Below are 26,527 nucleotides of genomic sequence, written 5' to 3' on the forward strand. Positions count from 1 at the left end.
TAAAATATATGGATATGGTAAACCACACTCTGTATAGAGGGGAATAGGTACAGTACATAGAGTGCTTTCAAAAGAGATTGACTAAGCATATCTACCATCCCCGGCAGCGAACACAGCAAACAGCAACTGGTCCATGGTGCGTCGGAGGCACACATTGCCCCCCCCGGGAGCTGAGGCGGCATATTTGGGCGATGGGTATAGTGAACAGGTGCCTGGGTATGAAGATGAGTTCCATGTGCTAACAGTGCTGGTATATAGATCATCAAATGAACGTATCTAAAACAAAGTATGTATATGAACGTTAAGTGAGCATGTGAAAGAAATATAATAAACTAAAAAAGGATTGTGGATGTGTGGGGTGAAAAAATAAATCTACAAAAATTGCATGATAATGAGAAATGGTGTATGGGAATAAGAGTGTGTAGAAATAAAATATAGGAAGAGTGTTAGAGCAATGCGAGTGAAAACTAGAGGATGAAGTATAGACATATATGTTGGTTGTGATGTGCCTGCAGAGGTATGAAAAAGATGAACAGTGTGGTAAGAATGTGGGGTGTGAAATGAAGTGAGCCAAAGCAGAGGGAGGGCTAAGTGAGTGTGATGAGAGGGTGAAAATGTAAAACAAGTGAGTGTATGGGTGATAAAAATATGATAAAATATGAAGTGATATAACAAAGGAGGGCAAACAAAGACATAAAAATAACAACCAAAGTGAATCCAGGACCAAATTGCACCTACCCGATAGCTGAAAGCCTAGCATCACCCAGTAAGAAATCAACTGGTGTGCAGGAACCATAGGAGGAGACCGGCTGTGTCAACAGCCATCCTCAACTGGGAAAGCCCAAATACAAGCCGCCAGCGCCACGTGTGTGAACCAAGGGGGGGGGGAGGGGCGCCAACACTAGAGCAGGTGGAGCCGCCCAGCAATTGGCGCCGGCCAAACACCCCCGTCAGGGTCACATAGGTGGTACCTGCGGCGTCAGCGCGATGACGCGAAAAAAAAAAAAAAAAACCCACGTGACGCGCATGGCGCGCAAACCGTGGCGCCGATGCACGGAGGGACAACCACCCGAACCTCCCGGACATAAAAATGAATGTACAGGGAGGAGGGGGAGGAGCCCACAATGTGCATCGCAGCTCCCATAGGTGAGGGAAAGGGGCCACCAACGCCACCAACGTTGCCAGCAGCCAAATGCAGATCACCACCAGAGACATAGATATGCATAATTTAAAAGACATGAGTATTCATGTATAACCATAGGAATTGTACCGGAGATGTCATATTAAATCCTTTTTTAGTTTATTATATTTCTTTCACATGCTCACTTAACGTTCATATACATACTTTGTTTTAGATACGTTCATTTGATGATCTATATACCAGCACTGTTAGCACATGGAACTCATCTTCATACCCAGGCACCTGTTCACTATACCCATCGCCCAAATATGCCGCCTCAGCTCCCGGGGGGGGGCAATGTGTGCCTCCGACGCACCATGGACCAGTTGCTGTTTGCTGTGTTCGCTGCCGGGGATGGTAGATATGCTTAGTCAATCTCTTTTGAAAGCACTCTATGTACTGTACCTATTCCCCTCTATACAGAGTGTGGTTTACCATATCCATATATTTTACAGGTATCTGTCGCATCTGCTCCTGATGAGTGGAGAATACATCCACGAAACGCGTAGAGCTACATTTGATGCTACAGTGATATTTACTACGTCCCGACGTTACTTTTAATATTAATTCAGTACATTTATGTTTACATTATGTGATTACAAACATAGGTACCGGATATGTCGCCCTGAGGCATTTTTAGGCTATGCTGTTGCCCTACATACTATTTATTGTTTATACATGTTTTTTGACTTTATGTGTCTTTACATACACCTTGATGTTTTCATATAACACATTTTGTGCCCAACTATGGCACATGTATGTATGTATGTATATATATGAATTTACTTTATATCATATATTATGAATTCAATTAAATTACCTTTTTCTGACCCTCACACTTCAGCCGCTTCATTTAAAGTCCCACCTTTTTCCCTCTTTATTGTGCCAAATACCGGGATGGAGGCGCTAACCCGTCCCAAACTGCTTTGTCTACTGTTACAGGGATGGGAGCGGCTGGAGATTTGGATTAGCAGTGCTCCCCTGCTATCCATGTGTTAGGGTCATTCTTTAGATGTCCATATGCCCTACAGGGATATGCACATCAGGTACAGCCAAGAATGGACTTGGCCTATTGGTGTATGTTGACAACAAGTCTACTAAGTATTTAATATGACATCTCCGGTACAATTCCTATGGTTATACATGAATACTCATGTCTTTTAAATTATGCATATCTATGTCTCTGGTGGTGATCTGCATTTGGCTGCTGGCAACGTTGGTGGCGTTGGTGGCCCCTTTCCCTCACCTATGGGAGCTGCGATGCACATTGTGGGCTCCTCCCCCTCCTCCCTGTACATTCATTTTTATGTCCGGGAGGTTCGGGTGGTTGTCCCTCCGTGCATCGGCGCCACGGTTTGCGCGCCATGCGCGTCACGTGGGTTTTTTTTTTTTTTTTTTTTTCGCGTCATCGCGCTGACGCCGCAGGTACCACCTATGTGACCCTGACGGGGGTGTTTGGCCGGCGCCAATTGCTGGACGGCTCCACCTGCTCTAGTGTTGGCGCCCCTCCCCCCCCCTTGGTTCACACACGTGGCGCTGGCGGCTTGTATTTGGGCTTTCCCAGTTGAGGATGGCTGTTGACACAGCCGGTCTCCTCCTATGGTTCCTGCACACCAGTTGATTTCTTACTGGGTGATGCTAGGCTTTCAGCTATCGGGTAGGTGCAATTTGGTCCTGGATTCACTTTGGTTGTTATTTTTATGTCTTTGTTTGCCCTCCTTTGTTATATCACTTCATATTTTATCATATTTTTATCACCCATACACTCACTTGTTTTACATTTTCACCCTCTCATCACACTCACTTAGCCCTCCCTCTGCTTTGGCTCACTTCATTTCACACCCCACATTCTTACCACACTGTTCATCTTTTTCATACCTCTGCAGGCACATCACAACCAACATATATGTCTATACTTCATCCTCTAGTTTTCACTCGCATTGCTCTAACACTCTTCCTATATTTTATTTCTACACACTCTTATTCCCATACACCATTTCTCATTATCATGCAATTTTTGTAGATTTATTTTTTCACCCCACACATCCACAATCTTTTTTAGTTTATTATATTTCTTTCACATGCTCACTTAACGTATATATACATACTTTGTTTTAGATACGTTCATTTGATGATCTATATACCAGCACTGTTAGCACATGGAACTCATCTTCATACCCAGGCACCTGTTCACTATACCCATCGCCCAAATATGCCGCCTCAGCTCCCGGGGGGGGCAATGTGTGCCTCCGACGCACCATGGACCAGTTGCTGTTTGCTGTGTTCGCTGCCGGGGATGGTAGATATGCTTAGTCAATCTCTTTTGAAAGCACTCTATGTACTGTACCTATTCCCCTCTATACAGAGTGTGGTTTACCATATCCATATATTTTACAGGTATCTGTCGCATCTGCTCCTGATGAGTGGAGAATACATCCACGAAACGCGTAGAGCTACATTTGATGCTACAGTGATATTTACTACGTCCCGACGTTACTTTTAATATTAATTCAGTACATTTATGTTTACATTATGTGATTACAAACATAGGTACCGGATATGTCGCCCTGAGGCATTTTTAGGCTATGCTGTTGCCCTACATACTATTTATTGTTTATACATGTTTTTTGACTTTATGTGTCTTTACATACACCTTGATGTTTTCATATAACACATTTTGTGCCCAACTATGGCACATGTATGTATGTATGTATATATATGAATTTACTTTGTATCATATATTATGAATTCAATTAAATTACCTTTTTCTGACCCTCACACTTCAGCCGCTTCATTTAAAGTCCCACCTTTTTCCCTCTTTATTGTGCCAAATGAATTCCCAAGTTTACCAAAATATCCTACAGGATAGTGTCAGGATGGCTATCCTCTAGCTGAAGCTTAGTGGAAGTTGGGTGATGCAGCAGGGCAAGCTTCAAAGTAAATCCACCACAGACTGGGTTTAAAAAAAAGGAAATTCACCATTTGGAGTGGCCAAGACAGAGCCCAGACCTTAACCCCATAGAGATATCATGGAATTAATTCAACTGAGCTGTTAACACAAGACATCCTACAAATGTGTGTGAGGTGAAGCAGTTTTGTAAAGAGGACAGTCAAAAATTCATCCTGAACATTGTGCAGGTCTGATCCAGAGGACTTGCTTGAAGTTATTGCTGCTTAAGGAGGTTCCTCCAGCTTGTAACTCCAAGGTTCCTACTTACTTTCCTCCAACACTGTGAATATTTAATGGGTGTGTTCAATAAAGACATGATAAATTAGAATTGTTTGTGTGTTATCAGCTTAAGCACACTATGCTTGCCTATTGCTGTGACTGGGTGAGCTGGGTATACACAAGCTGAAAATCAGCTGAAAACTGTTGGTTCGGCAGAAACCGTCCAACTTTTGGCCCATGTGTACAGCTCCTACAGAGCATGCTGGGAAACCAGCATCTGATCAGCGCTCTCGGCCAATGCCTGCAAGTTCTGATCACAATGTTCTGCCGGGAGGGCAGTCCCCCTTTCAGAACACAATAGCTCAGTGTGAAGATCGCTGCACTAATATTGGATGTGGTAGTATGGTGATCTGTATGTTTTTTTTTTTTTTTCATTCAGCCTGCTGGGTTGAATGAATTTTTTTCCCCTGTGTGTACCCAGCATTAGATGAGGATCAGATCACATTTAATGACAAATTACTGCAGAAAACCAGTTCATTCACAAAACTACAGAACTACAGGGAAGGCTGGTTGAGTGGGGTAGCTTTTCTTCCTTTCCCCTTCACCTTTGCTCTCCGGACCCATAGTTGTACAATTATTCACAGACATTAGACCGTTGTCATTAGATAACTGTAATTTGGCACAATTGAATAGCAATAAAATCTATTTATCAGGCTGTATTAATTTCTGCCAATTTTATAATAAGTTCATATATGCATGCACAGTAACATACAAAAGTATATGGCTGGCCACAGACTTAACAGTCTAATCTGATAAAACTTTCCCTAAATTGCATGGTAAGTCATTTCCATCAGAAGTGATAATAAAGTAACTGATAAACTGGCACAAATCTAACAAACTGAATTTCCAGAAGGATGAAAAATACTGACAATTTAATATTGTTGCATGAAACATTTTGTTTGCCAACCTAAGAGTACTAGGGACTTGGTGGGAAAGATGTTGAAAGTCCGATGACCATACAATTCTTTATGCATGACAATCCTTACATTGCATTTGCTTGAGGTTTAACAAAGGATGTGCATTACATTATTGGAGTAGGCAATGAGATCATCTAGAGAAGCATCTAAGGTTTTGGAAATAGTGAGATCCTTGTGTTTGTGTTGAAACACAAGCCCGGTAAATACTCTGTATACAGTAAAAATATTTCCTCGTACTACTAAATGGAGCAAGGAATTTGAAGTGAGTGCCCTTTTAAGGTAATGCAGGTGCTAATTCATTCCACTACAAAAAGATTAACTGTCTCCTTTTATTCTTCACCGTCCAATGAATAATCTCAGCTCTAATAACATTGATTTCAGTAGAAAGGGGCAGGCTATGGGTGGTGCCGAGAGCTGCCTCTTTGCTCACCTGGACTACAATGGAAGGCGTGGAAGTGCTAGAGAGTATTTATGCCTCGGTATTCCAGCAGGTCACCTACTGTGCATTTATCACCTGTCCAATGTGCAGAATGCTGGGGGCTGGTTTACTTCCATTGGTGCTAGCAGCAGTGGGTGAGTCATATTGTCTTTCTCTTGCTAATAGCCCAGCGTGAGCTGCTTACTATATTAATACACTGCAGATGATTTTACAAGAGCTGCAACGCAGACTGCTACATATTTTACATATACAAGCTTAAATATTGTGCTCTATTGAATGAAGATTTGCAGGTAAAATGTTAGGGAATATTTTTCTCAATTTTATGAATTTTTACATTATTGATAACGGGCATACACAAGTGAATTGCACAGCTGAGTTCGGTATACAGAACAAGAAAAAGTCTTCAGGAAGGAAGGGAAAGGGGGGACATGATTGAAACCTTTAATTACATTAAGGGTGTTAATAAGGTTTAGGAGGGCAGTATTTTCAATATGAAGCTAAGATCAAGAACGCAGGGATATGACCTCAAACTAGCAGCAGAAAAGTTTAAAACTAACCTTAGAAAGTATTATTTTATTGAAAGAGTAGTTGATGCTTGAAATAGACTTCCAGCAGAGACAGTGAGTCAGTCAACAGTAAAGCCCCATACACACTATCGGATTTTATGCTGATTTTTGTCTTCAGATTTACCAAAACCATGTACAGTGGGTGCCGCCGATATTGTGCCAATTGTGACACCAGTGAGCCTCGTCGCGGGAGCCAGCGCTGAGCTATGTCACTCCTTCTGCTCGTCACCCCCAATACATTCCTATGGATGCGCAGCATCTCGTGGGGGTGGCGAGCTCGAGAAGCACAGCTTGCAGCGGTGATTTCCACAATATCAGTAGCACCTACTGTAGTGCAAGGGCCCGTTACAAATTGAAATTCCTAAGATTTGACCTCATATTATATGGTTTTGGTAAATCTGAAGAAAAAAATCAGCAGAAAATCTGATAGTGCGTATGATACTTAAGTGGTTTCAAATATGCTTGGCATGAACATAGAGCTATATATATTCAGACTAAAAAAAATGAGGCCGACTTGATGGGCCACTTGCTCTTTTTCTGCCATCATTCAAGTTTCTACATTTCTAAAGGGTAACTGCAGGAATTGTAGGGAACGTTTATGTGTGTTGGTTGGCTTTTACTTAAACAGCTACAACAATGCTCATATGTGTAGAAGTGCAGCAAATACATGCAGTTAGTCTTGCAGAAAACTTTGTTGTACAATTTTGTACTCCATGTCCAGTAGTCCAGTGACTCTTTTATAATGTGAAGTGCATAACACTATATAGCAGCGTTGTATATGGTTCATGCTGGCAGCTAGAGGGGTTTAGTGCTGTACTGGCTTGAAAATAAAATTGGAATGCTTGTTAACGGTACATTATGGGAACACTGAGTTGAATTGAACATTGAAGGTTGTACATGCTAGGAACATTGAATACACTGGGGCAAGGTGCAGGATAGTGAGTTGTATAACAATTATGATGGGTTGCCGTATATACAGTATATGCTCAGTCTTTCAGACCAGAAAAATCTATTTGTATAGTACTGTGTATTTTTTTAACTTTTGATAGTTGTCTCATACAATAAAAAGAGACGTGCTTTGGTTAAGGTGCATTATATTCAGGAACGTTTTTTTTTCTGGTTTATGCTATAGATACACCATAACATTATTATATTAATCGATATTTCTCCCATACGATAGGGCAGTTATCTGTAGTTGTATTGTAAGAAGATGACAGTGACACCAGTTTCACTTTCTCTAATAACTGCCAATTGGCCCTGTAAGGGACAGTCCCAGGCTTTGTACATTTTTCACTTGTGACAAGTAATACTGTTTAATTTGTACAATACATTATTATTTAGAGTAGGACATATGTTCGTGCCGTCGAAAAACACAAATAATGTATTTAGAAATGTGTCATGCTTTCTCCAGCAATTGGGGGGTGTACTTGGATGGGGCTGAGCTGTATCCACTATAGAGCAAAGGTGTGACTTGTGTTATAAATTGGTTTCCAGTTACAAAGGCTGCTGTGAGAAGTGGTTGGATATCATATCCTAGGATTACATCATCAATGGGCCCTGACATTGTGTTAGACTGAGGTTTACTATTGCTTGCCTTATGCAAGAAAGTGAATGGTGACGGTGGTTTACCACATGTATTAAATAATTCAGATTACTTCCACTAGCTTAAGCATGATAGCTTGTTGTAATCATATCTTATACCTCACAACTTTCTAAAATGATAAAGACGGACATCTTCTAGCACACAATATGTAGGCAAAGGGCATGTCCCTGCCATGGCCCAGTTACATGGACCACAAAGATCTAATGTGCAAAAAATGATTGGCTGAACCACACTAGTGCTTTTTTTTACCTCATATTTTTCTTTATACGTATTGCTTTTTTTAAAATGGCAAATGCAGCTATATTTAGGTTGATATAACGTTTAGTGCAACATACCACTATTGGTAGTAAAATAGTACATTTTGGAAAGAGACGTACATATCAGATCAAAAAGAGGGACAACTAAACTCTCAAAAGAGCAACAGTCCCTCAAGATGAGGGACCATTTGGGGCTATGATATCCCTGTGTGGCCAATTGGTTGTTTATATTGCTTTCCTGTAATGGTTTAACTCTGATGGCATGTACAAAATTTAAAGTGCACAGCCGAATGAATCAAACGTGTGTCTCCTCTATTCATACAGGGAGCTTCAATCAGAAACAATGTGATAACAATATTTTACATACCTGTTTTCCAATACAGTTCAAAATTACCCTTTTATTGTTTTTCTTTCTAAACTTTTCTGAATTATTTACAATAAACTCTAGAAAGACATGTAATAAAATAACTGCCTACAGATATAATAATTTTTTTCATTTTTTTTAAGGTGCCCTTTCTCACATAGAGGCTAATTCTTCTGTACCTCCAAGTTTTCACACACGAATTAAGAGATGCTCCTGTAACAACTGGATGGATAAAGAGTGTGTATATTTTTGTCACCTAGATATTATTTGGGTCAATACTGGAGGGTAAGCCACGTTTTTCAGACTCTTCATAGCATTTGGTTCATGTTTCTTATTTTATTACTGCTATCAGGGACCTGGGTAAAGTCCAGGTTACAGTTGTAGAAAATCCAGAAATCAAGGTAGAGAGAGAGAGATATCACCGCGCCATGTAGGTCAAGCGACAGTAGAAAACCTTCTCATCCAGCTTGGAAGCCCAGGTTCTGGCAATGCATATAGCAATCAAAAACAGGAAGAAGATCTGGACAGCCGCACTCAAAAAACGTTTTTTTGCCTTTTATTCATAAATTCTTGTGAACAAAAATACAAGCCACAGCAGGAACAAACAGGAGCTATCGCGTTTCACACTTCAATGTAGTGCTTAGCTGCTAAGCTCCAAGAAAGTGGTACACTCTTAAAATAAATATGTGACCTATCTTATGTGCCAACAAGTTTGCAATCCTGTTCAATTCAGGGTAAAGTGACAGTGTCTGTTAATATTGTCCACTCTGGTTTGGAAAGAGGTTGCCACCATCACTGATTAGGCTATATTTGTTGTTTTGTACCTCTATCAGACTTTAAAGTCAACCAAACCAACAAGAAAATAACTCATTTAAAATTTACAACTTTAATGCAAACTTTTAAATAAATACAAAAGTGTTTAAAACCACAAAACAGCCACAGTTTGCTTCTAAATGGTTGACATTCATTCACATATATACTGAGCGGTACTCCCCAAAGACCACATACAGTACGTTAAGAAGCTGTGATGTTTCACAAAGTTGTTCTTTTGATGACCTTGCAATTGCTCTCCAACCATTCCTCCCTTTGTTGCAACCAGCAACATTACTTTCCATTTCCAGATTATGGATAGCATGTGACCTCTCATGTGACAATACTGGCTCCTAGCAGCCAATCGCTAGGCACATTACAGCTCCCGCTAGTATTCAACACCAGCAAACAATGGGGATTTTAGTGCCAGCTAAATAAGTGACAGTGTCTCCTTAAGCCACTCTTGCAATCCAGTCCAAACATCCATTCTAGACATGATAGCCTTGCCCCTGAACTCATCTTCTCCACCAATCTTTGCAACAATTACAAGGGACACTTTTGGTAACTGCCTGAAGGTAACCATTCAACGGATCATATAATATAATATAACAAATACATTTACCTGTTTCACTAGATACCTGCAGACAGTGTACAGGTTAGCAGGATTTTGCAACAGAACAAGCCCATAAAACAATAGAGAATAATGTTAATATACTTCTATATGGCTGTATAACTCTTTTTTATTACGGTAATTGTCCTGGTGTACCAAAGGGTAACACACATTGGGTCATCTATATATGTAATGAAATGGGTTGTGCCATTCACCAAACATTCACAGGTACAAGCAGAAGATACCCAAGCTCAACTGCATAATTGAAAAATACTTGCTGAGATGCAATGCTCAGGCTAGGGGATCCCCCCTCCTCTGTTTGAATATCCAAAGCAAAAATTAGGCCGGCAGCTTGATAACTCCTAGGTAATATCCTTTATTTGGCTACATCATATACACAAGATCAATGGTGATGTGTTTCAGCTATTACAGCCTTACTCATAGCTATGAGTAAGGCTGTAATAGCCGAAACATGTCTGCACTGTTCCTATGTATATGATGTAGCCAAATAAAGGATATTACCAAGAAGTTATCAAGTTACTGGCTTTATTTTTGCTTTAAACATTCTTAGGTGGTTAATTTTCCCTGTAATGTAAAACACAGGCACAAGGGAGATTCATCTGCAGTGAAAATGTGGTAAATGTCTCCTTTATTTGCACTGGGGCTCTGTTTAACCACTTCAGTAGAGGGCACTTATACCTTTTTCTTTGCCCAGGCCAATTTTCAGCTTTCAGTGCTGTTGCATTTTAAATGGCAATTGCGCTGTCATGCAACACTGTACCCAAACAAAATTGTATAATTTGTTTTCCCACGAATAGAGCTTTCTTTTGGTGGTAGTTGATCACAACTTTTTTTTTATATTTGTGATCAAATACCACCAAAAGAAAGCTCTATTTGTGGGAAAAAATTATACAAATGTTGATTGGGTACAGTGCTGCATGACTGCACAATTGTCATTTAAAATGCAACAGCGCTGAAAGCTGAAAACTGGCCTGGCAGGAAGGGGGTATAAGTGCCCTGTATTGAATTAGTTAAACAGAGCCCCAGCACAAATAAAGGAGACATTTACCACATTTTCACTGCAGATTAATCTCCCTTGTGCCTGTGTTTTACATTACAGGGAAAATTAACCACCTGAGAATGTTTAAAGTAAAAATTAAGCCAGCAACATGATAACTCCTTGGTAATATCCTTTATTTGGCCAAGTTTTCTCTTTCACTGATGGGCACTGTTGAGACTGCACTGATGGGCACTGATAAACAGCACTGATGGGCACTCATAGGTGGCACTGATAGGCACTCATAGGTGGCACTGATGGGTACTCATAGGCGGCACTGATGGGTGGCATCGATGAGCACTGATAGATGGCACTGATCAGCAGCACTGATGATGAGGTACTGACAGGCATTAATGATGGGCACTGATTGGCAACTTTAATGGGAACTGATTGGCATCCCCAGTGGTCACGGGTTGGCATCCCTGGTGAGCACAGATGGGAATCCCTGGTGGGCTCTAGCAGAGATCCCTGCACTGATAATGAATGCACTAATTATCAGAGCAGATCCACCTGCCAGGAGAGCAGCTGATTGTCTCACCTCTGCCCATGCCTTGTCAGCGCGAATAGAGGAAAAGCCGAAAAACGACGATTCCTGGTTAGGATGTGCTATACAGCAGGCAAGAAGTGGTTAAAGCATTGTTGATCACATATACATAATGGGAAAAGCACTCTAGTAGTGCAGGACAGGCAGGTGACTGAAGGGCCTGGCCCCTTCATTCATATAGGTTTTTTCATTGTGGGAAGCAATAGTACAGCTTTTATAAATAGAGCAGAGGGGGCTGAAAGAGTGGGCATAAACAGCACTTTTGATGAGTGCCTATCACAGATCCAGATCTCATATTAACTCCTGCAGTGCTGGAAGATCACAGCTGCGGAGGTATCCAGGGGATAGGAGAAGGAGGGGACTGAGGATTTCAATGAACATAGCAGCCACCAGCACAACAGACATTTTCATTCATTTTATAAGTATTATCACTGCTGCTGCTGCAAAAAAAAAATCAATAAACTTAAGCTTTAATGCAAACAGTGTAAGTACCTGAATTTAGCTTTGCACCAGCAGCGCTAAGACTGGAGGAAGGGAAAAGAAGCACAAGGAGCCCATCAGTGCAGCTGCAGTGCAAGATGTAAGCTGAGAGGAGTAGATAACAGAGTAACAGAAAGATGAAAACATATTTAACATGGTGGACAAGGGATGGATGGATTATGGAATAAAATTAAATTTGGCAGCTTAAGGGCACTTTTACACTGATGCAGTGTGGTTCTTCCACACCGCTGGTGCAGTACAGTGCACCTACTGTTTTCATGTGGGTTACTTGCACTTTGTCATAGACTTCTATTGCATCGGTCAGTTTTGGTGCATTTTCTGAAAGAGCAACAACATTGCTGCATGCAGAACTTTTGGTGCCCTTTCAGAAAATGCACCAAAACTGCCCGATGCAATAAAAGTCTATGGCAAAACACAGGTAACTGGCAAAAAATCTGTGGGTACACTGTGTTGCACCCATGGTGCAGGAAAACAGCACTGCATCAGTGTGAAATCAACCTAAGGAAAGAAAGAAGGGAAAAAGCTATATGTGTAAAGCGGTTAAAACTATAGAAGGAAGTATGTTTCTATGAGCTTATGTTCTGAGTGTTTATATAAAGATAGCGCATATACATATTTTCTCTGTGGATTTACAGTACATCAGGTATTTTGATAAGAACAAGGGTTAGGTAAGGGCAAGAGAAGTGTGGAAGGTAAAAGGAAGCATTAAGGGATAAAAAGAAGAAAGGTCTGCAGATATATCTATATATACATATCTAGATGCATAGAGAGGTATTGAGGTTCCATGATTCCCATATAGAATCATACATTTCCAGAGTATAGTGTAGTTTGGCAATTTGATGCTCCATTGATTGGATCTCCCCAATAAGAGTGAAGAGATCCTTTTGTGAGGGTGGCGAAGTATACCTTTCCAGTGTAGCACTCTCAGGCATTTTGTAGCAGTTAAGATATGGATTGTGAGTTGGTTTGTCTTGGATTCTGTCTGGTTTCATTACTATCTATGTCTCTATTTGGTAGATTTTACCCACACATCTAAGAGTAATGCTAGGGACTGTAAAATAATTTTAAGCTTTTGGTTAAGGGTTAATTTTTATGTTCTGGGTTCAATTTTAGAGTTGGCGTGTGTTAAGACTTACTTTTAGCGGTTTCACGAGGGGTCTATTTATGCAAAAATTGTAAAATAATAAAATACCAACTTATGGCTACTGGATGGAACTGAGAAGCATATAAAATGCATTTGTCTTTGTAATAACAGATACAACATAACAATTCTAGAAAATGCTATAAGGATTTAGCAAATGAACCTGTGTTAACATCTTTTTGTTAATTCCCTCTAGTGTTCCCTAGAAATGTTACATTGTATGTGTTGTTAAAAAAATGTATGAATTTCCCATGCTCCTCAGCTCCATCTAAAGGCCATAATGTGGTATTTTACTACTGACCATGATAAAACAACATTCATTCAGAAGAGAAAATAACCTAAAGAACATTTGTTTTCATACAATTCATATTGAATGAATGTACATACAGATTTGCTGGACAAATGGTTAAGCAGAATTTAATGGTGGGAATGAAAATCTAATGCCACGTATACACAACCAGACTTTTTGACAGCAAAGGTCTGACTGAACGAGTCCGTCGGACAATTCGATCGTGTGTGGGCTCCATCGGACCTTTTGCTTGCCAAAAATCCGGCGGACTTTAGAAATAGAACATGTTTTAAATTTTCCCATCGGAACTCCGCCGGACCAAGAAATCAGTTTGTGTGTATGCTAGTTCGATGGACAAAAACCGATGATAGGGCAGCTATTGGCTACTGGCTATGAACTTCCTTATTCTAGTCCGGTCGTACGTCATCACGTTCGAATCCGTCGGACTTTGGTGTGATTGTGTGTGGCCAAGTCCGTTCATTCGGAAAGTCCATCGGAACTCCGCCGAAAGTCAGTCGAAAAGACCGTTGGACCTAGTCCCTCGAAAAGTCTGGTCATGTGTACGCGGCATTAGAGTTAGGATGATAGGTACATTTCCTGTTTCTTCTCTATTTCAATATCCCCACACTAGATTCCTTGCAGTAACTTCTACCATCCTCTGGAAGGCCTAAACAAGGCATGTTAGATTAACACAACTTCCCAAGGGTATGATCATTACTTAGAAGCCCTATGCCCGTTTTTTGTAAAAAAAAAGAAAGTCATAATATACCTACATTTCTCTTAAATAGCTAAATTTGCTTGGTTACCATGTTTGTCCATAAACCCTGAGATGTCTACGAAAAATGGATAATAATTTACCTAACTGCTATATTTCAGTTTTTCAGATCCTATATAATAATCATTCCTGCCTTATGTTATAATAGGCAAACAATCCCATACGGCTTAGGAAATCCTAGAAGATGTAAGAGGAAAGCATTAGCAAGATGCGTGTGCGAGGATATAAAGGACAGGATCTGTGACAGCTTCTGTTATAATGAATCATGGTAAGTGCAGACATGCATTTTATATATCACATGATAGGTGTACAGAGAACATGCTATTGGTTGGGTAGCAGACTATTATGTTGAAGAAACACATATATACTGTGTATATATTGGCAGAGGTGAGTTGTTTACAGCCTGGCCCTGGAATAAAAATTCAGATGAACACAGTATCAGTTTAACGATCTGTTAATGTTAAATGAAAGAAATGTTCTAATTGTACCATAAATCCTTTCTACCTGTGTTACTATGTCACCAAACAGTTACATAACAGGCACCTTAACCCCTACCTGCCTGTGATAAACTTTATACTAGAACTCAGAAACATTTTAGCAACAATAATGACTGCAGTTTTCAAAATGGCAAGCAACATGATTAGACAAAGCTGTCCCTTACTCAAACTAAGACCCCCCACAATAAAGCATTTAAATACCAGATATTAAAAATGCTAAATTATAATGATTGTAATGTAGAAACATCCACATTTGTTTTTGTTTTTGTAAGTGTAGGGAACAGTTAAAACCTCTGTCAATTTTATGTTTGCTGTTAGTGTGCCTTGGTGGAGATTTTCCTTCATATCTGGTTCCAGAGATGCAACAGAAAGTGAGAGGAAATGTATACAAAGTGAGGAGGATTCTCCTCCTAGGCAGTAGTCACTAGCAGTGTCCCCATTGAAAGATTCACCCTCACCTTTTGTTCTGGTAACAAAAGATAAAACATAGGGGTATTAATAATTTCCTACTTTATACAAAAAGTATGGTTGGCTATACATATAGTTTGAAAAAAGTAACCAGCTAGTAAATATTGCTGTTGTTGTAAAGTGTATCTTAGTTGTAAGAATATCAGGATGGCCTATATGGCAAGCATTACCATTACTTCTTATCTACTTGAGATTTTTTTATTCTCTATTATTTTTCAAATAGATTTTTATGTTATTAACATATTATTTGTTTAATTAGTTATTTTACTTAATTTTTACTGATTGTTTTCTACTCAAGAACCATTTTAATGCCCCATAGTACTGCCTAAGGGTATAAGTATCTTTATAATTAGATTTAGCTGTTTCCTACCAGTAGACCATTTACAGTACAATTTTTGTGTCTGCACTTATAAACCAAGAATTGTAAAAAAAATTGTGCCATGGACTTCATACATCTAGGGTTTTTTTTTTAAAAAGGAGCCAAAAAGTTTAGATGAAAACAGGGATGGAGATACAGTTTGTGCCGATTCTTCAGCAGCACAAGGGTCCTGTAGGAGTTAGGGGCCCATACTGTGTGGGTTCCTTTGACTATATTGACTATGTTGGACATTGAATTATGGAACATACAAGAGGTCTCCAAAAGTTGGATCAACTTTGTCTTTACCCACAGTTTCACTGCAATATATTGTCTAGCGTTATCTTCTATTATCCTGGATATCGTTTTATTATTACTAAGAATCTGTCTATAGCCTGGGGCATGGGTGGTACCAATGAAAAGTGACCAAATGCTAGCTGCCTTGTATTGCTTCAATAAAAGGTGTAATAAAACAATAAAAACATCCTTGTGTTTAACTCAGTCACTGCTATGCCACAAAGAAATACACCATTTTGACAACATTTTATCGCTTCGCTCTATGACACTAAGTGGGTAACTAGATGACCGGGCCTATATCCCATCAAACAGACATAGGACAAATTGTTAGAGGCTTCTGATACTGTTAGTGCATTTTTTTTTGCTATGGTGCCAAGAAATCCAGATAGCAATAGAGATCACAGGAAAAAAAAATGTAGGCATAGATTGACTAATTCACGAGCAAGCGCTGGTACTCTACTATTTACATGATCGAATGCCAGTGTGCCATCCTAGCACATGGCTCCCATTTCAGCCACATCTGCCACAGCTGTTGCACTACTAGATGCAAGCCAATATTATACAGTAATGGCAATAACAGCTGATGGCACCTTTGAAATTAAAGTTATTTGCTTTTCATGAACCTGTTTACTAGAAAATAAAACACGTGCCAATAAAGATTCTGTTATTTTTAGGAACACAGTTGCCAAAAAACAAAAAGGCAAAGAAGGAAAATTACCAACAAATAACTTACAAATCACAAAGAGATCTCAAGTCCCTCTTTTGCTTTTACTGAGGTAAGATGCACCCTTATTAACAACATAAATGTATGTTTTGCCATGAAAGAAAATGGATATGTTAACCACTTGCCGACTGCTGCATGCCGATATACGTCGGCACAATGGCAGCAGTGGGCAAATGGACGTACCTGTACGTCCACTTTAATTGGTGGGGCTAGCGGGCCCTCGTGTGCGCTCCGCCACGTTAACCACTTGCCAACTGCTGCACGCCGATATACGTAGACACAATGGCAGTGGTGGGCAAATGGACGTATCTGTACGTCCACTTTAATTAGCGAGCGGTTGCGGGCCGTCGTGTGCGCTCCACCGCGTACGGCGTGACCATGCCCACGGCGATCATGTCATGAGCTTCAGAATGGGGAAGTGCCATGACAGAGATCACTGCTCCCTGTCATCGGGAGCAGTGATTTCTGTCATGTGAGTAGAAGCCCACCCCCCCACAGTTAGAATCACTTCCTAGGACACACTTAACCCCTTTATTGCCCCCTAGTGTTTAACCTCTTCCCTGTTTGTGTTATTTACACAGTAATAAGTGCATTTTTATATATATATTTTTGGGGGATATTTATTATAGCAAAAAGTAAAAAAAATAGCTTTTTTTTCAAAATTGTCATAATTTTTTTGTTTATAGTGCAAAAAATAAAACTCGCAGAGGTGATCAAATACCACCAAAAGAAATCTCTATTTGTGGGAAAAAAAGGACGCCAATTTTGTTTTGGGTGCAACGTCGCACGACTGCGCAATTGTCAGTTAAAACGATGCAGTGCCGAATTGCAAAAAGTGCTCTGTTCAGGAAGGGGGTGAAATCTTCCGGGGCTGAAGCAGTTAACACAACATGCAGAAGGCATCAATATGTTCCTGTAGTAAAAAAAAAAAAAAAAAAAGCGTAAAAAGCCCATGATGTACTTTGCAATGATGTGATATAAGGTAATCATTTCAAAGTGTAGCAACTAACTGCATAGGAGAGTGGGAAAGCAAATTACAATTAAAATACAGTATAATGTATTATATTGTATGTAAAATTATTATTATTAGATAAGATTTATATAGCATCAGCAGTTTGCACAGAGCTTTACAACGTTTGGGCAAAAGTATAGTTACAATACAATTCAATACAGGGGGAATCAGATGGCCCTGTTCGATAGAGCTTATAATCTAAAAATAACGGTAGTAACTGATAATTGCAAGTGTGCTGGCCTTATCACATTTCAGCAAATACTACCAGAGAACCTATTCACCCTCATGGTCTGCACTCTGCTCAAGTAGATGCTGGACCAAAATGAAAAAGTTATTATTTATTATACAGGTTTTATTATATAGGTTTTATATAACGCCAACAGCTTGCTCAGCTCTTTACAACATGAGGGCAGACATTACAGTTACATTACAATTTGGTACAAGAGGAATCAGAGGGCCCTGCTCGTTAGAGCTTACAATCTAAAAGTTATGTGTTTTCCCCTTTATAAGTATTAGTTGCTGTGAGTAGTTCAGGTAGTGTTGATAGCCACCATTGCATGCAATTCATGTTTTTCACACTATATATGGGATACCGTGAGAAATAACAGCTTACTACCCCTCATTTATTCATGCCCTTGTTCCTTTTCATACCAGTGATCTTGGATGGCTTTTCTTTTTGAATAATTGATCCCTGAAGAACTAGTGTTGTTTAAACTTTCTCAATTGTTAGGAATCATTTGTTGTTGTTCAGTCATTTAGTCATGTCCGACTCTTCGAAACCTCATGGACCATAGCACGCCAGGCTTTTCTGTCCTCCACTGCCTCCCGGAGCTTGCTTAAAGCGGAAGTAAACCCATCCATAAAAGAGTTTAATTTCTGGCATGTGCCGGAAATGTTAAGCCCCATACACACTATCAGTTTTTCAACTGAGTTTTTCCATCAGATTTACCAAAACCATATAATATGAGGTCAAACATTAGAAGTTTCAATTCGTATTCAATCAGACAGGCCCTTCTACTACATGGTTTTAGTAAACCTGAAGGAAAAACTCAGCAGAAAAACTGATAGTGTGTATGGGGCTTAACACACCCATTGGTTGTGCTCTCAACCAAACCGTCAAACCATCCAATGGCTGGTGTCATAACTGATTACATGTGCAGCATCATGGCAGTTGTAGATTAAACAGAGGCCAAGATGGCAGCTTCCTTGGCTGAAAACGATAGGGGAGTTTACTTACACTTTAACTTCATGTTCATTGTTTTGATACTGCTATCTATCCATCGTGTTTTCTGTCTTCCTCTTCTCCTTTTTTCCTTCAATGTTTCCCAGCATCAGGGTCTTTTCACATTAGGTGGGCAACGAATTCCAGTTTCAGCTTCAGGAATCATTTGCAGACTTGCAAAATCTATATGATCTGCCCACTTCATGAGAAAGTGGGATGGAGAAAATTTACCCATATGCACTTTACAGCTGATATGGAGAGTTATCTACAAAGAGAACCAGTACAAAAAATATTTTAGTAGTATCAAACTCTAGAAGTGTTTCATGACAACTGTCCCTGGGCAGATCATTCATGTAGGAGATGTAGGAGCTACTTTGGCTCTTACACACTTATATTGGTCACATTCTCTTATTAATCCCTTTTCAGAGATCTGTTCAGTAGTCCATTAGTTTATAAAATATGCTTTCTATGTTTAGTGCCTGCCAGTGCCAGCTTGCAGAAATCCTCTAATAAACTCTTATCACACATACTCACAGCTTTAAGATGCCTTTTGGCACTCTAATAGAAGCAAACAAGTTCTCCATTCTAATTGAAACTTTACTGTCACATAAAAGATGTCTTTTTTTTTTAAAGGTATGATTTATTAGTTTTGACACAGCAACAAGAAACAACAGATGTCCTATCTTTATGCAGTACATAAAAAAAAACAGCTCAAAAATAGGCCATATTTTTAAATTCCAGAAAAGGAAATGGACAAAAAGTATATTGCAAAGTACTTAAATTAATAGCACCTCATGCAGATTGTTTTTTTTTTGTTTTTTTTCATAATACCATGTAACCTATTGGGTAAGTAAACAATAAATCCAGTGATTAGTATAATTTTGTTGTCAGCTCTTTCTTAAACAGCCCCAGAAAGGTTTTACCCCCTTTATGACCAGGCCATTTTTTGCAATAAGGCACTGTGTTACTCTAACTGACAATTGCACGGTCGTGTGACGCTGTACCCAAATAAAATTTATGCTCTTTCTTTCCCACAAATAGAGCTTTCTGTTGGTGGTATTTAATCACCTCTGCAGTTTTCTTTTTTGCACTATAAACAAAAAACGAGTGAAAATTTTGAAAAAAAAGCAATATTTTTTTACTTTTTGCTATAATAAATATCCCTTAAAAATATATATATAAAAACAAATGTTTTCCTCAGTTTAGTCCGATATGTATAAAACTGTACTGTGTAAAAACTATATTTTTTCATTTCTGCTATAAAACATATCCAATAAAAAAATGTAAAAAATCTAATTTCTTCATCAATTTAGGCCAGTCATTTAGTTGTGGCATATAATACGAGAATAGTATGTTGAGATCACTTTTTGGTGTAATGGGTTGAGTAACAGACTTTGTAATTTAGACATACATGCAGATGTCTAAAGCAAACCCATCCAGTTCTACCAACAGAGAAAAAACAAACAAACACATATACACTATGATCCAGAGGAAGGCAAAAAAAAAACCTCCAATTAAAACATGGTCCAATTTGCTCCAGCGGGGGAAAAAAATTCCTTCCTGATCCCCCAAGATGCAATTGGATATTCCCTGGATCAACTTTACCTATAAATATTAGTATCCAGTTATATTATGTGAATTTAGGAAAGAATCCAGGCATTACATAAAACAATCATATATTATTATATTTTTTAATGTCTGTAAAATATTTAAAAGAACCATTGTTGTATAGGTAGTTGAGATATTTAACACCTTAATGTGTTGGAGTTTAAAGGACTCTGTTAACTGTTGGTTGTGCCATAGTGGGGTGTGGGGATTTTGGGAGAATGTGCAGTGTCTGAAAGCATTAATCAAACTCTGGATATGTTTAGAGTTTTGAGAGATAACCTTAATAACCCTGTGCTTGTGATGGTGGCAAGGTGTTTCCTGTGCATATAATTGCAAAAGAGTGCAGCTTCAGTAGTTGTGCGCATCGTTTTTAGAAGAACTGTCACACGTGCACAAATTGGGACACAAAGTAGTATATTTGCAGGTTGGGCAGGACTGGTCATCTTTCAGAGAGTGGTAGTTACAAAGTGTCAAGAGAGATTGTATGGGAGGAAGGGTTATTCCACACAAAACATCATAGGGTAATGTAAATGTCCTTAGCTTGCTTTTTTTGGACTGTATATCTGTAAATTTGTGAATTAATACAGAAATTGGGGTGAAAATATAATTTTTAATATATTTACATGTCCCATGAGGCTCAAAGAAAGTCTTGATCATGTTTGGGTACAATATTTAATTATCAAGGTATTAGAAATATTTGATAATCTAGTAGTTTAGTGGTTTTGTATGACTATACCTAGATAATACAGTTTATTACTTTCTTGAGTGGACACGAGTCTCTAATTAGAGGTAGAGCAGAGGGGTCTATCCAAAAGATATATAGACTTCCTCCGGTTTACATGAAAAACAGAAAAACCTTCTATTAGGAGTAGCATTCTATCAAATTATTATTGGGGGTCAGCCAAATAAGTTACCATATCGTCCACATAAATGTTTCGAAATCTTTTCAGAAAGGCTTTGGGATTATGATATAAGGGTTTAACCTATTGAAAAAAATGAGTCTTTGAAATCAAATTTAGCCAGGACTACCTGCATGTATGGTCATTCTTCTAAGTTGAAGACTCTGTAGGTATACAAAGCCGTTATGACCACGGAGCTCAATAAGGATGTGTGTAGCAGTAGCATATAAAGTGCTTAAACTGCTGAAAAGACTCCTCAGATTTATGATCAAATTTTATGATATCCGCTACTACCTCATTCACTCACAGTGCTAGAGCTAAAATGTTATTGTCAGCGTTAAAAAGGTAAATGTTAAAAAGGGAAAGGCGTGTAAAGGAATAACATTATAGAAACAATGAGTGCTTCAGTTAGTAATGAGGAATACATCTCTTCTTGAAGGCATGACTGAACATTGTTAAAAGGTGAGGAATTAGACATTGAATTGTTAGTACCACTTTATTGGGGGTCTATCCAGATCCAAAATGTGGTTGCAGGGAAAAGTTGCTATTGTGGTGGCAAGCCACAGAGGATACTTGAGGCATCAAGGGATATTTTTTGCTGTTGGGAAGTCATCTTGTTCTACGGGGGTATAATGGGCTTCTTATATGAATAGTTTAAAAGAAAACAAATGTATCAATAATGTGATCAGTTTATTATGCTTGTCCTGAAATTGATGCAGTCTCTTACTTTATTACAGAAGTTTTTTTAGTTTGTTACTGTAAGATCAAGTCATACTTCCTGCAGCTGTATTTCCACATCTGAAAAGTTTGAGGAGATGGGAAGCTTGTATATTCAAATTCTGCACAGATTTAGATTCCACTTAAGTAATTTAAAGTTTTGAAAGTTTTGAAAGCTTCTGAAACACACTGACCCCTTAACAAAAGAGCCATGCACTGTGGCCTTGAAAGGGTCCCATTTAATAGGAACCATTGGTGCAGAGCTATTCAATTGTCATAATCCTTAGATATCACCTAAACATTGAATATTGATTTGAGATAACCATAAAGGACTCATACGCCATAGCTCATATTCACCTGTAGTGCCCACCACAATAGTCAGCATAATTTAGGAGTGGTTCCTGGTTACTTTGGTAAATATCTGATCTCCTGCATGGATGAAGAACTTCCAGACAAACCAGGATCATGTCAATACTAGAGAGGGTGTGATATGTTTTACAGTAATAGAAATATTCTCAAGCACCAAGAAAACCTCCAAAGAACACAAGGCCAAAGCTAGCCATACACCTATAGATTATCTGCAGATTTTCTTTGGTTAGATGGAAGTGCAACAGAATTCTCCATGTTTGCTAAACTGTGTGGATGGAGGAATCTCCCACCTTTTCCATCTGATCATAGAAAATCTGCAGATAATCTATAGGTGTACGGCCAGCTTTACTGTGAGAGGATGGGGCACTTTACATTTTGCCTCGTTCTGCCGCATCTTTGGGAATGCTGCTGGTTCTAAGCTGTTTTCCAAATTTACTAACAGTTATATTTAGCTATGTTTAATAAGGCAAAAAGTAATGTGGATGGTAAAGGCCGATACAAACAACACCATAGCCAGTTAACTACAGCACTCATTTTTTATTGTTCTGTCTGCTCTATACTAGGGTTTGATAAATTTGATGACTATTCTTTCAATAAGATTTTTACAAAATGACTAGCAAGACAAGTTACATAAGAAGTCGCCTGCTTTTGTTTACTCATGCTGCCTCACCTAAAGCTTAACTTTTACCTTCTGTACCTTCCCAGTTTACAAGCAGTAGAATGGCAAAATGCCACAAATTGGCTCTATAAAAATTGCAGAGATAAGATGCATAAACAAATATGAAATTAAATTCCTTTAGAAAGGATTTCAAGGACTTCAGTTTTGCTGATAGAAACTAAACAAAGCCTACACTGTGGCTGTACACCAATGCTACGCACAATTACTTGACTCAGAAAGATTTCCAAAGTATTTCCTAATGACTCTTATCAATAACTAATCAGAGTGAATTGTAAAACACAACATATTTCTTGCAGACTCTTACGGAGTGTGAGATACAACCAGGACTGACATTATTTGCTCTGTTGATTGAAGAATTTAAAAATAGTAATTTGGCATATTTTAATTTTCTTTTTTCCACAGAGAAATCGCTGCATACAAGACTTCCATCCATCAAAGTTTATCCACTACTACTTCCAAACTTCCTTCATACTCAGTGTTTTGGAAAAGAAAGAGATAAAAGGAAAGAAAAGGGTTGATGCAGTAGAAGGAGAGATGGATGAGGAAATAGATGTCTTGCAAGGCTCTAAGAGTTTTACCGACATCTTATAAAACCTCAAATCGCTCAGGGAGTCTTCACGTAGAAGACCAACTAAGGCTGTTCAGCTAGTTATGAAGAATAATGGAACTTTTGGCTGTAAAGTGGTAGGAATGTGCAAACATCTTCATTGATGGACATGTCTATGGGTAAATGCACATGCCGGTATGAATTTCTCCAGTAGTAGCTGGAGAAAACTATCACTGGACTTGAAGACATTATCTTTTTATGTTTTATTTGCCTGCAAGGTGTTCATTAAAACAGGAACAGACTACAGTTAGCATGTAGCTAAATATCAGATATTAATAATGGGACTGATGAAGTGGCATTGAATTACAAATCCACCTGATCTCTCCTTCAAATGTTGTAAGGAGTAAAATGGCTTCTGCACATGATTCTACTACATGCAACACACAAAAAACTGAAAGGTACTGTAAGGGTAAAAGACTAAAAATACTGTACAAAACATATTGAGAGAGCACCGGGTTCATGGATGTTCATGCTTCAGAAGAATTGTTTTCCTAAAAGACAAAAGTTCCAGTTTCTACCTACTATAAAAACCTGGAGTTCTGCTTTAAGACCCTAACCAAAATAATGGATTCCTTTTGGAGTACACATTTCTGTTGGGAACAGCACTGCTTTATGTCCTCAATAGTGAATAACGTGCATATAACGCCAAACCTAAAAATATATATGATACAGTAATTCAACATATAAGTCTCATTAAGCATGTATTGTTAATGTCTAAACTGTAAATGGTGATCTGTGCCACTCTAAAATATATCAGTTGTATGCTTCAAAATTGTGTGCACCACTTGTGATTTCTCAAATAGGCCCATGGTGCCCCAATAACACACTAGATTTACCAGATGGATAAGACCCCTTCTATTACCAAGTGAGTCAAATGTGCTCATTAAGACCACAGGCTTCGATGTACAAGGCTCTCTTGTTACTTCTTCATCTGGGTTACTTATGTGCTTTATAAGCCTGTTGGTATGTCTCATAACATAAGCATCTAATGCTTAAAAGGAGAAGGGGGGGAGAGCTCGCATTAACACTTTTATTATGTATTAAATGTAAGAGATGTACTTACATTATAAATTACATCAATAACTCTTATGAAAACCAGGAAGTGCTACATCCAATATGGCCACGTGTGCCCCAAGTAGAGGATATTACGCCATCAGGAAGTCTCTTCCTACGTGTTTCATCATCAACGTGCAACATTTTCATTACGGTGTAATAACTGTTACCTAAAGTCCTGTTGTTCTTTAGAGGTTTACATTTAGAAAGTAAACATGTAAATTAATTAATAGAAATTACATTTCTATTTTGAAAAAGTAATTCAAAGATGTGTTCTCCTTAAAGTTGAACTTGGGCAAGCAGTTAAATATGCAGATAAAATATATACAGTATGTAAGTGCTGTTTTACCTGCCATAGCTCAGTCTCATGCACACCGACAATTAAGGCTCAGTCTAGGGGAAGTCTTTTCAGAATTTATTGCTGAAGAACTTTAACAGGAGAGGGGTTTAGGGACCCAATATACTCCAAAATGATTAGTAAAAACACTAGGAGGACAAACCTCTTCCTAATCTTCAGCTTTTCTAGACGTAGTAGGGAAAGGCCAGTATATCTAGGAACCCACCAGAGCAGTCTTTTAAAACCACTTTTGGCACTTAGTTTCCTTATAGCACTCGCACAACTGTCAATCCCCAGCAAGGGAGAGTGATTGCCCACCCAGCATCCACAGGCAAATCCTACGTGAAGGAGATTAACTAGATCCTTCTCTAGACCCAGAACCTCAGTGCAGTGCCCTCCAGCAAATGCAATCCTCAGGCAATCTTCTCCAGTCCCTTGGCTCAGCAGCTGCATAGGCCTATACTGCAGCTTGTTGTCTCAATAACTCTCTTCTATGACCAATAGCCCCCACAGGATTGAAGGTGTCAGCCCCCCCCCCCAAACACTTTGAAGCCTTCAAGCTCCTGACCCTGATCTGACCCTGATCTGAGATTAGAAAACCCAAAGAATGCTTACTGCAAATTCTGTGTGTTTTTTGCCTATTCTCACACAGTGGCAGAGCCTAGCACTGTCACACCAGGTTCACAAAACAATGTAAAATAGTCATGATCTTAGTAAACTTCACACTTTTAACCAAATTCATCTAAATTGTGTAACACAATTGTGTAAGCTGTAGAGGTCAGAGGGCGCTTTTTAGTTGCTTACTGTCTGGCAGTTTACACATGCTTAACCTGTTGAACTATGGGATTGTTGATAAGATATCTGCAGTGAGGTATATGGAGAGACATCTCCATTTGTTCCTAATAATAATGTACGTAATAGTAATTATTATCAGCATGAAAAGCTATCTGATCTGTCTGGTATTAGTTAACCAGACCATGTTCCTGAAGGTGTGAACATTGAAGTAAACCATAGACAAATATGGGAGTCACCATTGTTGACCTGTTTCTAAAAATGACTTTAGAGGCTAAACCTGTAAATGCAATAGAGGTTACTGACCTGGAATGAACATTCAAGTCATGATAGTCATAACTCCTGATTTGCACACTTTGGGTTAATGATGCAGTATTGAAGTCACAGGACCAGCATGACTGTTAGACAGCTAGCATATTCAGAACCAGAGATGACAGCAGTGTTTTTATGGTAGATAGCATATTTCTTCCATTCCAAATTGCAAGTGTAATTGTTAAGGGTTTACTTTTTTGTACAATAATTCAGGATGATGGGCTTGTTTCCTACATGTACAACGTAGATACGTCTGTGTTGACTGTAATAAATATACAATAAATAAAAATTCTCTAA

At 38.8% G+C, this 26,527-nt stretch overlaps 1 protein-coding gene across 2 annotated transcripts; it reads left to right on the forward strand.

Annotated features, from left to right (window-relative positions):
• Nucleotides 1-5,738: 5,738 nt before the first annotated feature.
• On the forward strand, nt 5,739-26,527 carry LOC143982339 (endothelin-1-like). 2 transcript variants are annotated; one of them, XM_077480972.1, is made up of 5 exons: nt 5,739-5,899; nt 8,699-8,840; nt 14,431-14,550; nt 16,574-16,675; nt 23,532-26,527. In XM_077480972.1, exons 1-5 carry the CDS (start codon nt 5,767-5,769, stop codon nt 23,626-23,628), a joined length of 594 nt encoding a protein of 197 aa, XP_077337098.1. In that variant the 5' UTR covers nt 5,739-5,766; the 3' UTR covers nt 23,629-26,527. The 2 variants fall into 2 exon arrangements, with proteins under 2 accessions (XP_077337098.1, XP_077337099.1); XM_077480973.1 differs by having other exon boundaries at nt 8,699-8,792.

This window comes from Lithobates pipiens, unplaced genomic scaffold (assembly GCF_037356315.1).
Source record: "Lithobates pipiens isolate NorthernLeopardFrog02 unplaced genomic scaffold, aLitPip1_a1.2 Scaffold_16, whole genome shotgun sequence".
Classification (NCBI taxonomy): domain Eukaryota; kingdom Metazoa; phylum Chordata; class Amphibia; order Anura; family Ranidae; genus Lithobates; species Lithobates pipiens.

Excerpts from the sequence above, each read along its gene's own strand:
- LOC143982339 (XM_077480972.1), top strand. The coding sequence starts at position 5,767 with ATGGAAGGCGTGGAAGTGCTAGAGAGTATTTATGCCTCGGTATTCCAG. Across the intron at positions 8,841-14,430 it reads ATTTGGGTCAATACTGGAGG|GCAAACAATCCCATACGGCT; the intron begins GTAAGCCACGTT and ends ATGTTATAATAG. Across the intron at positions 14,551-16,573 it reads TTCTGTTATAATGAATCATG|GAACACAGTTGCCAAAAAAC; the intron begins GTAAGTGCAGAC and ends TGTTATTTTTAG.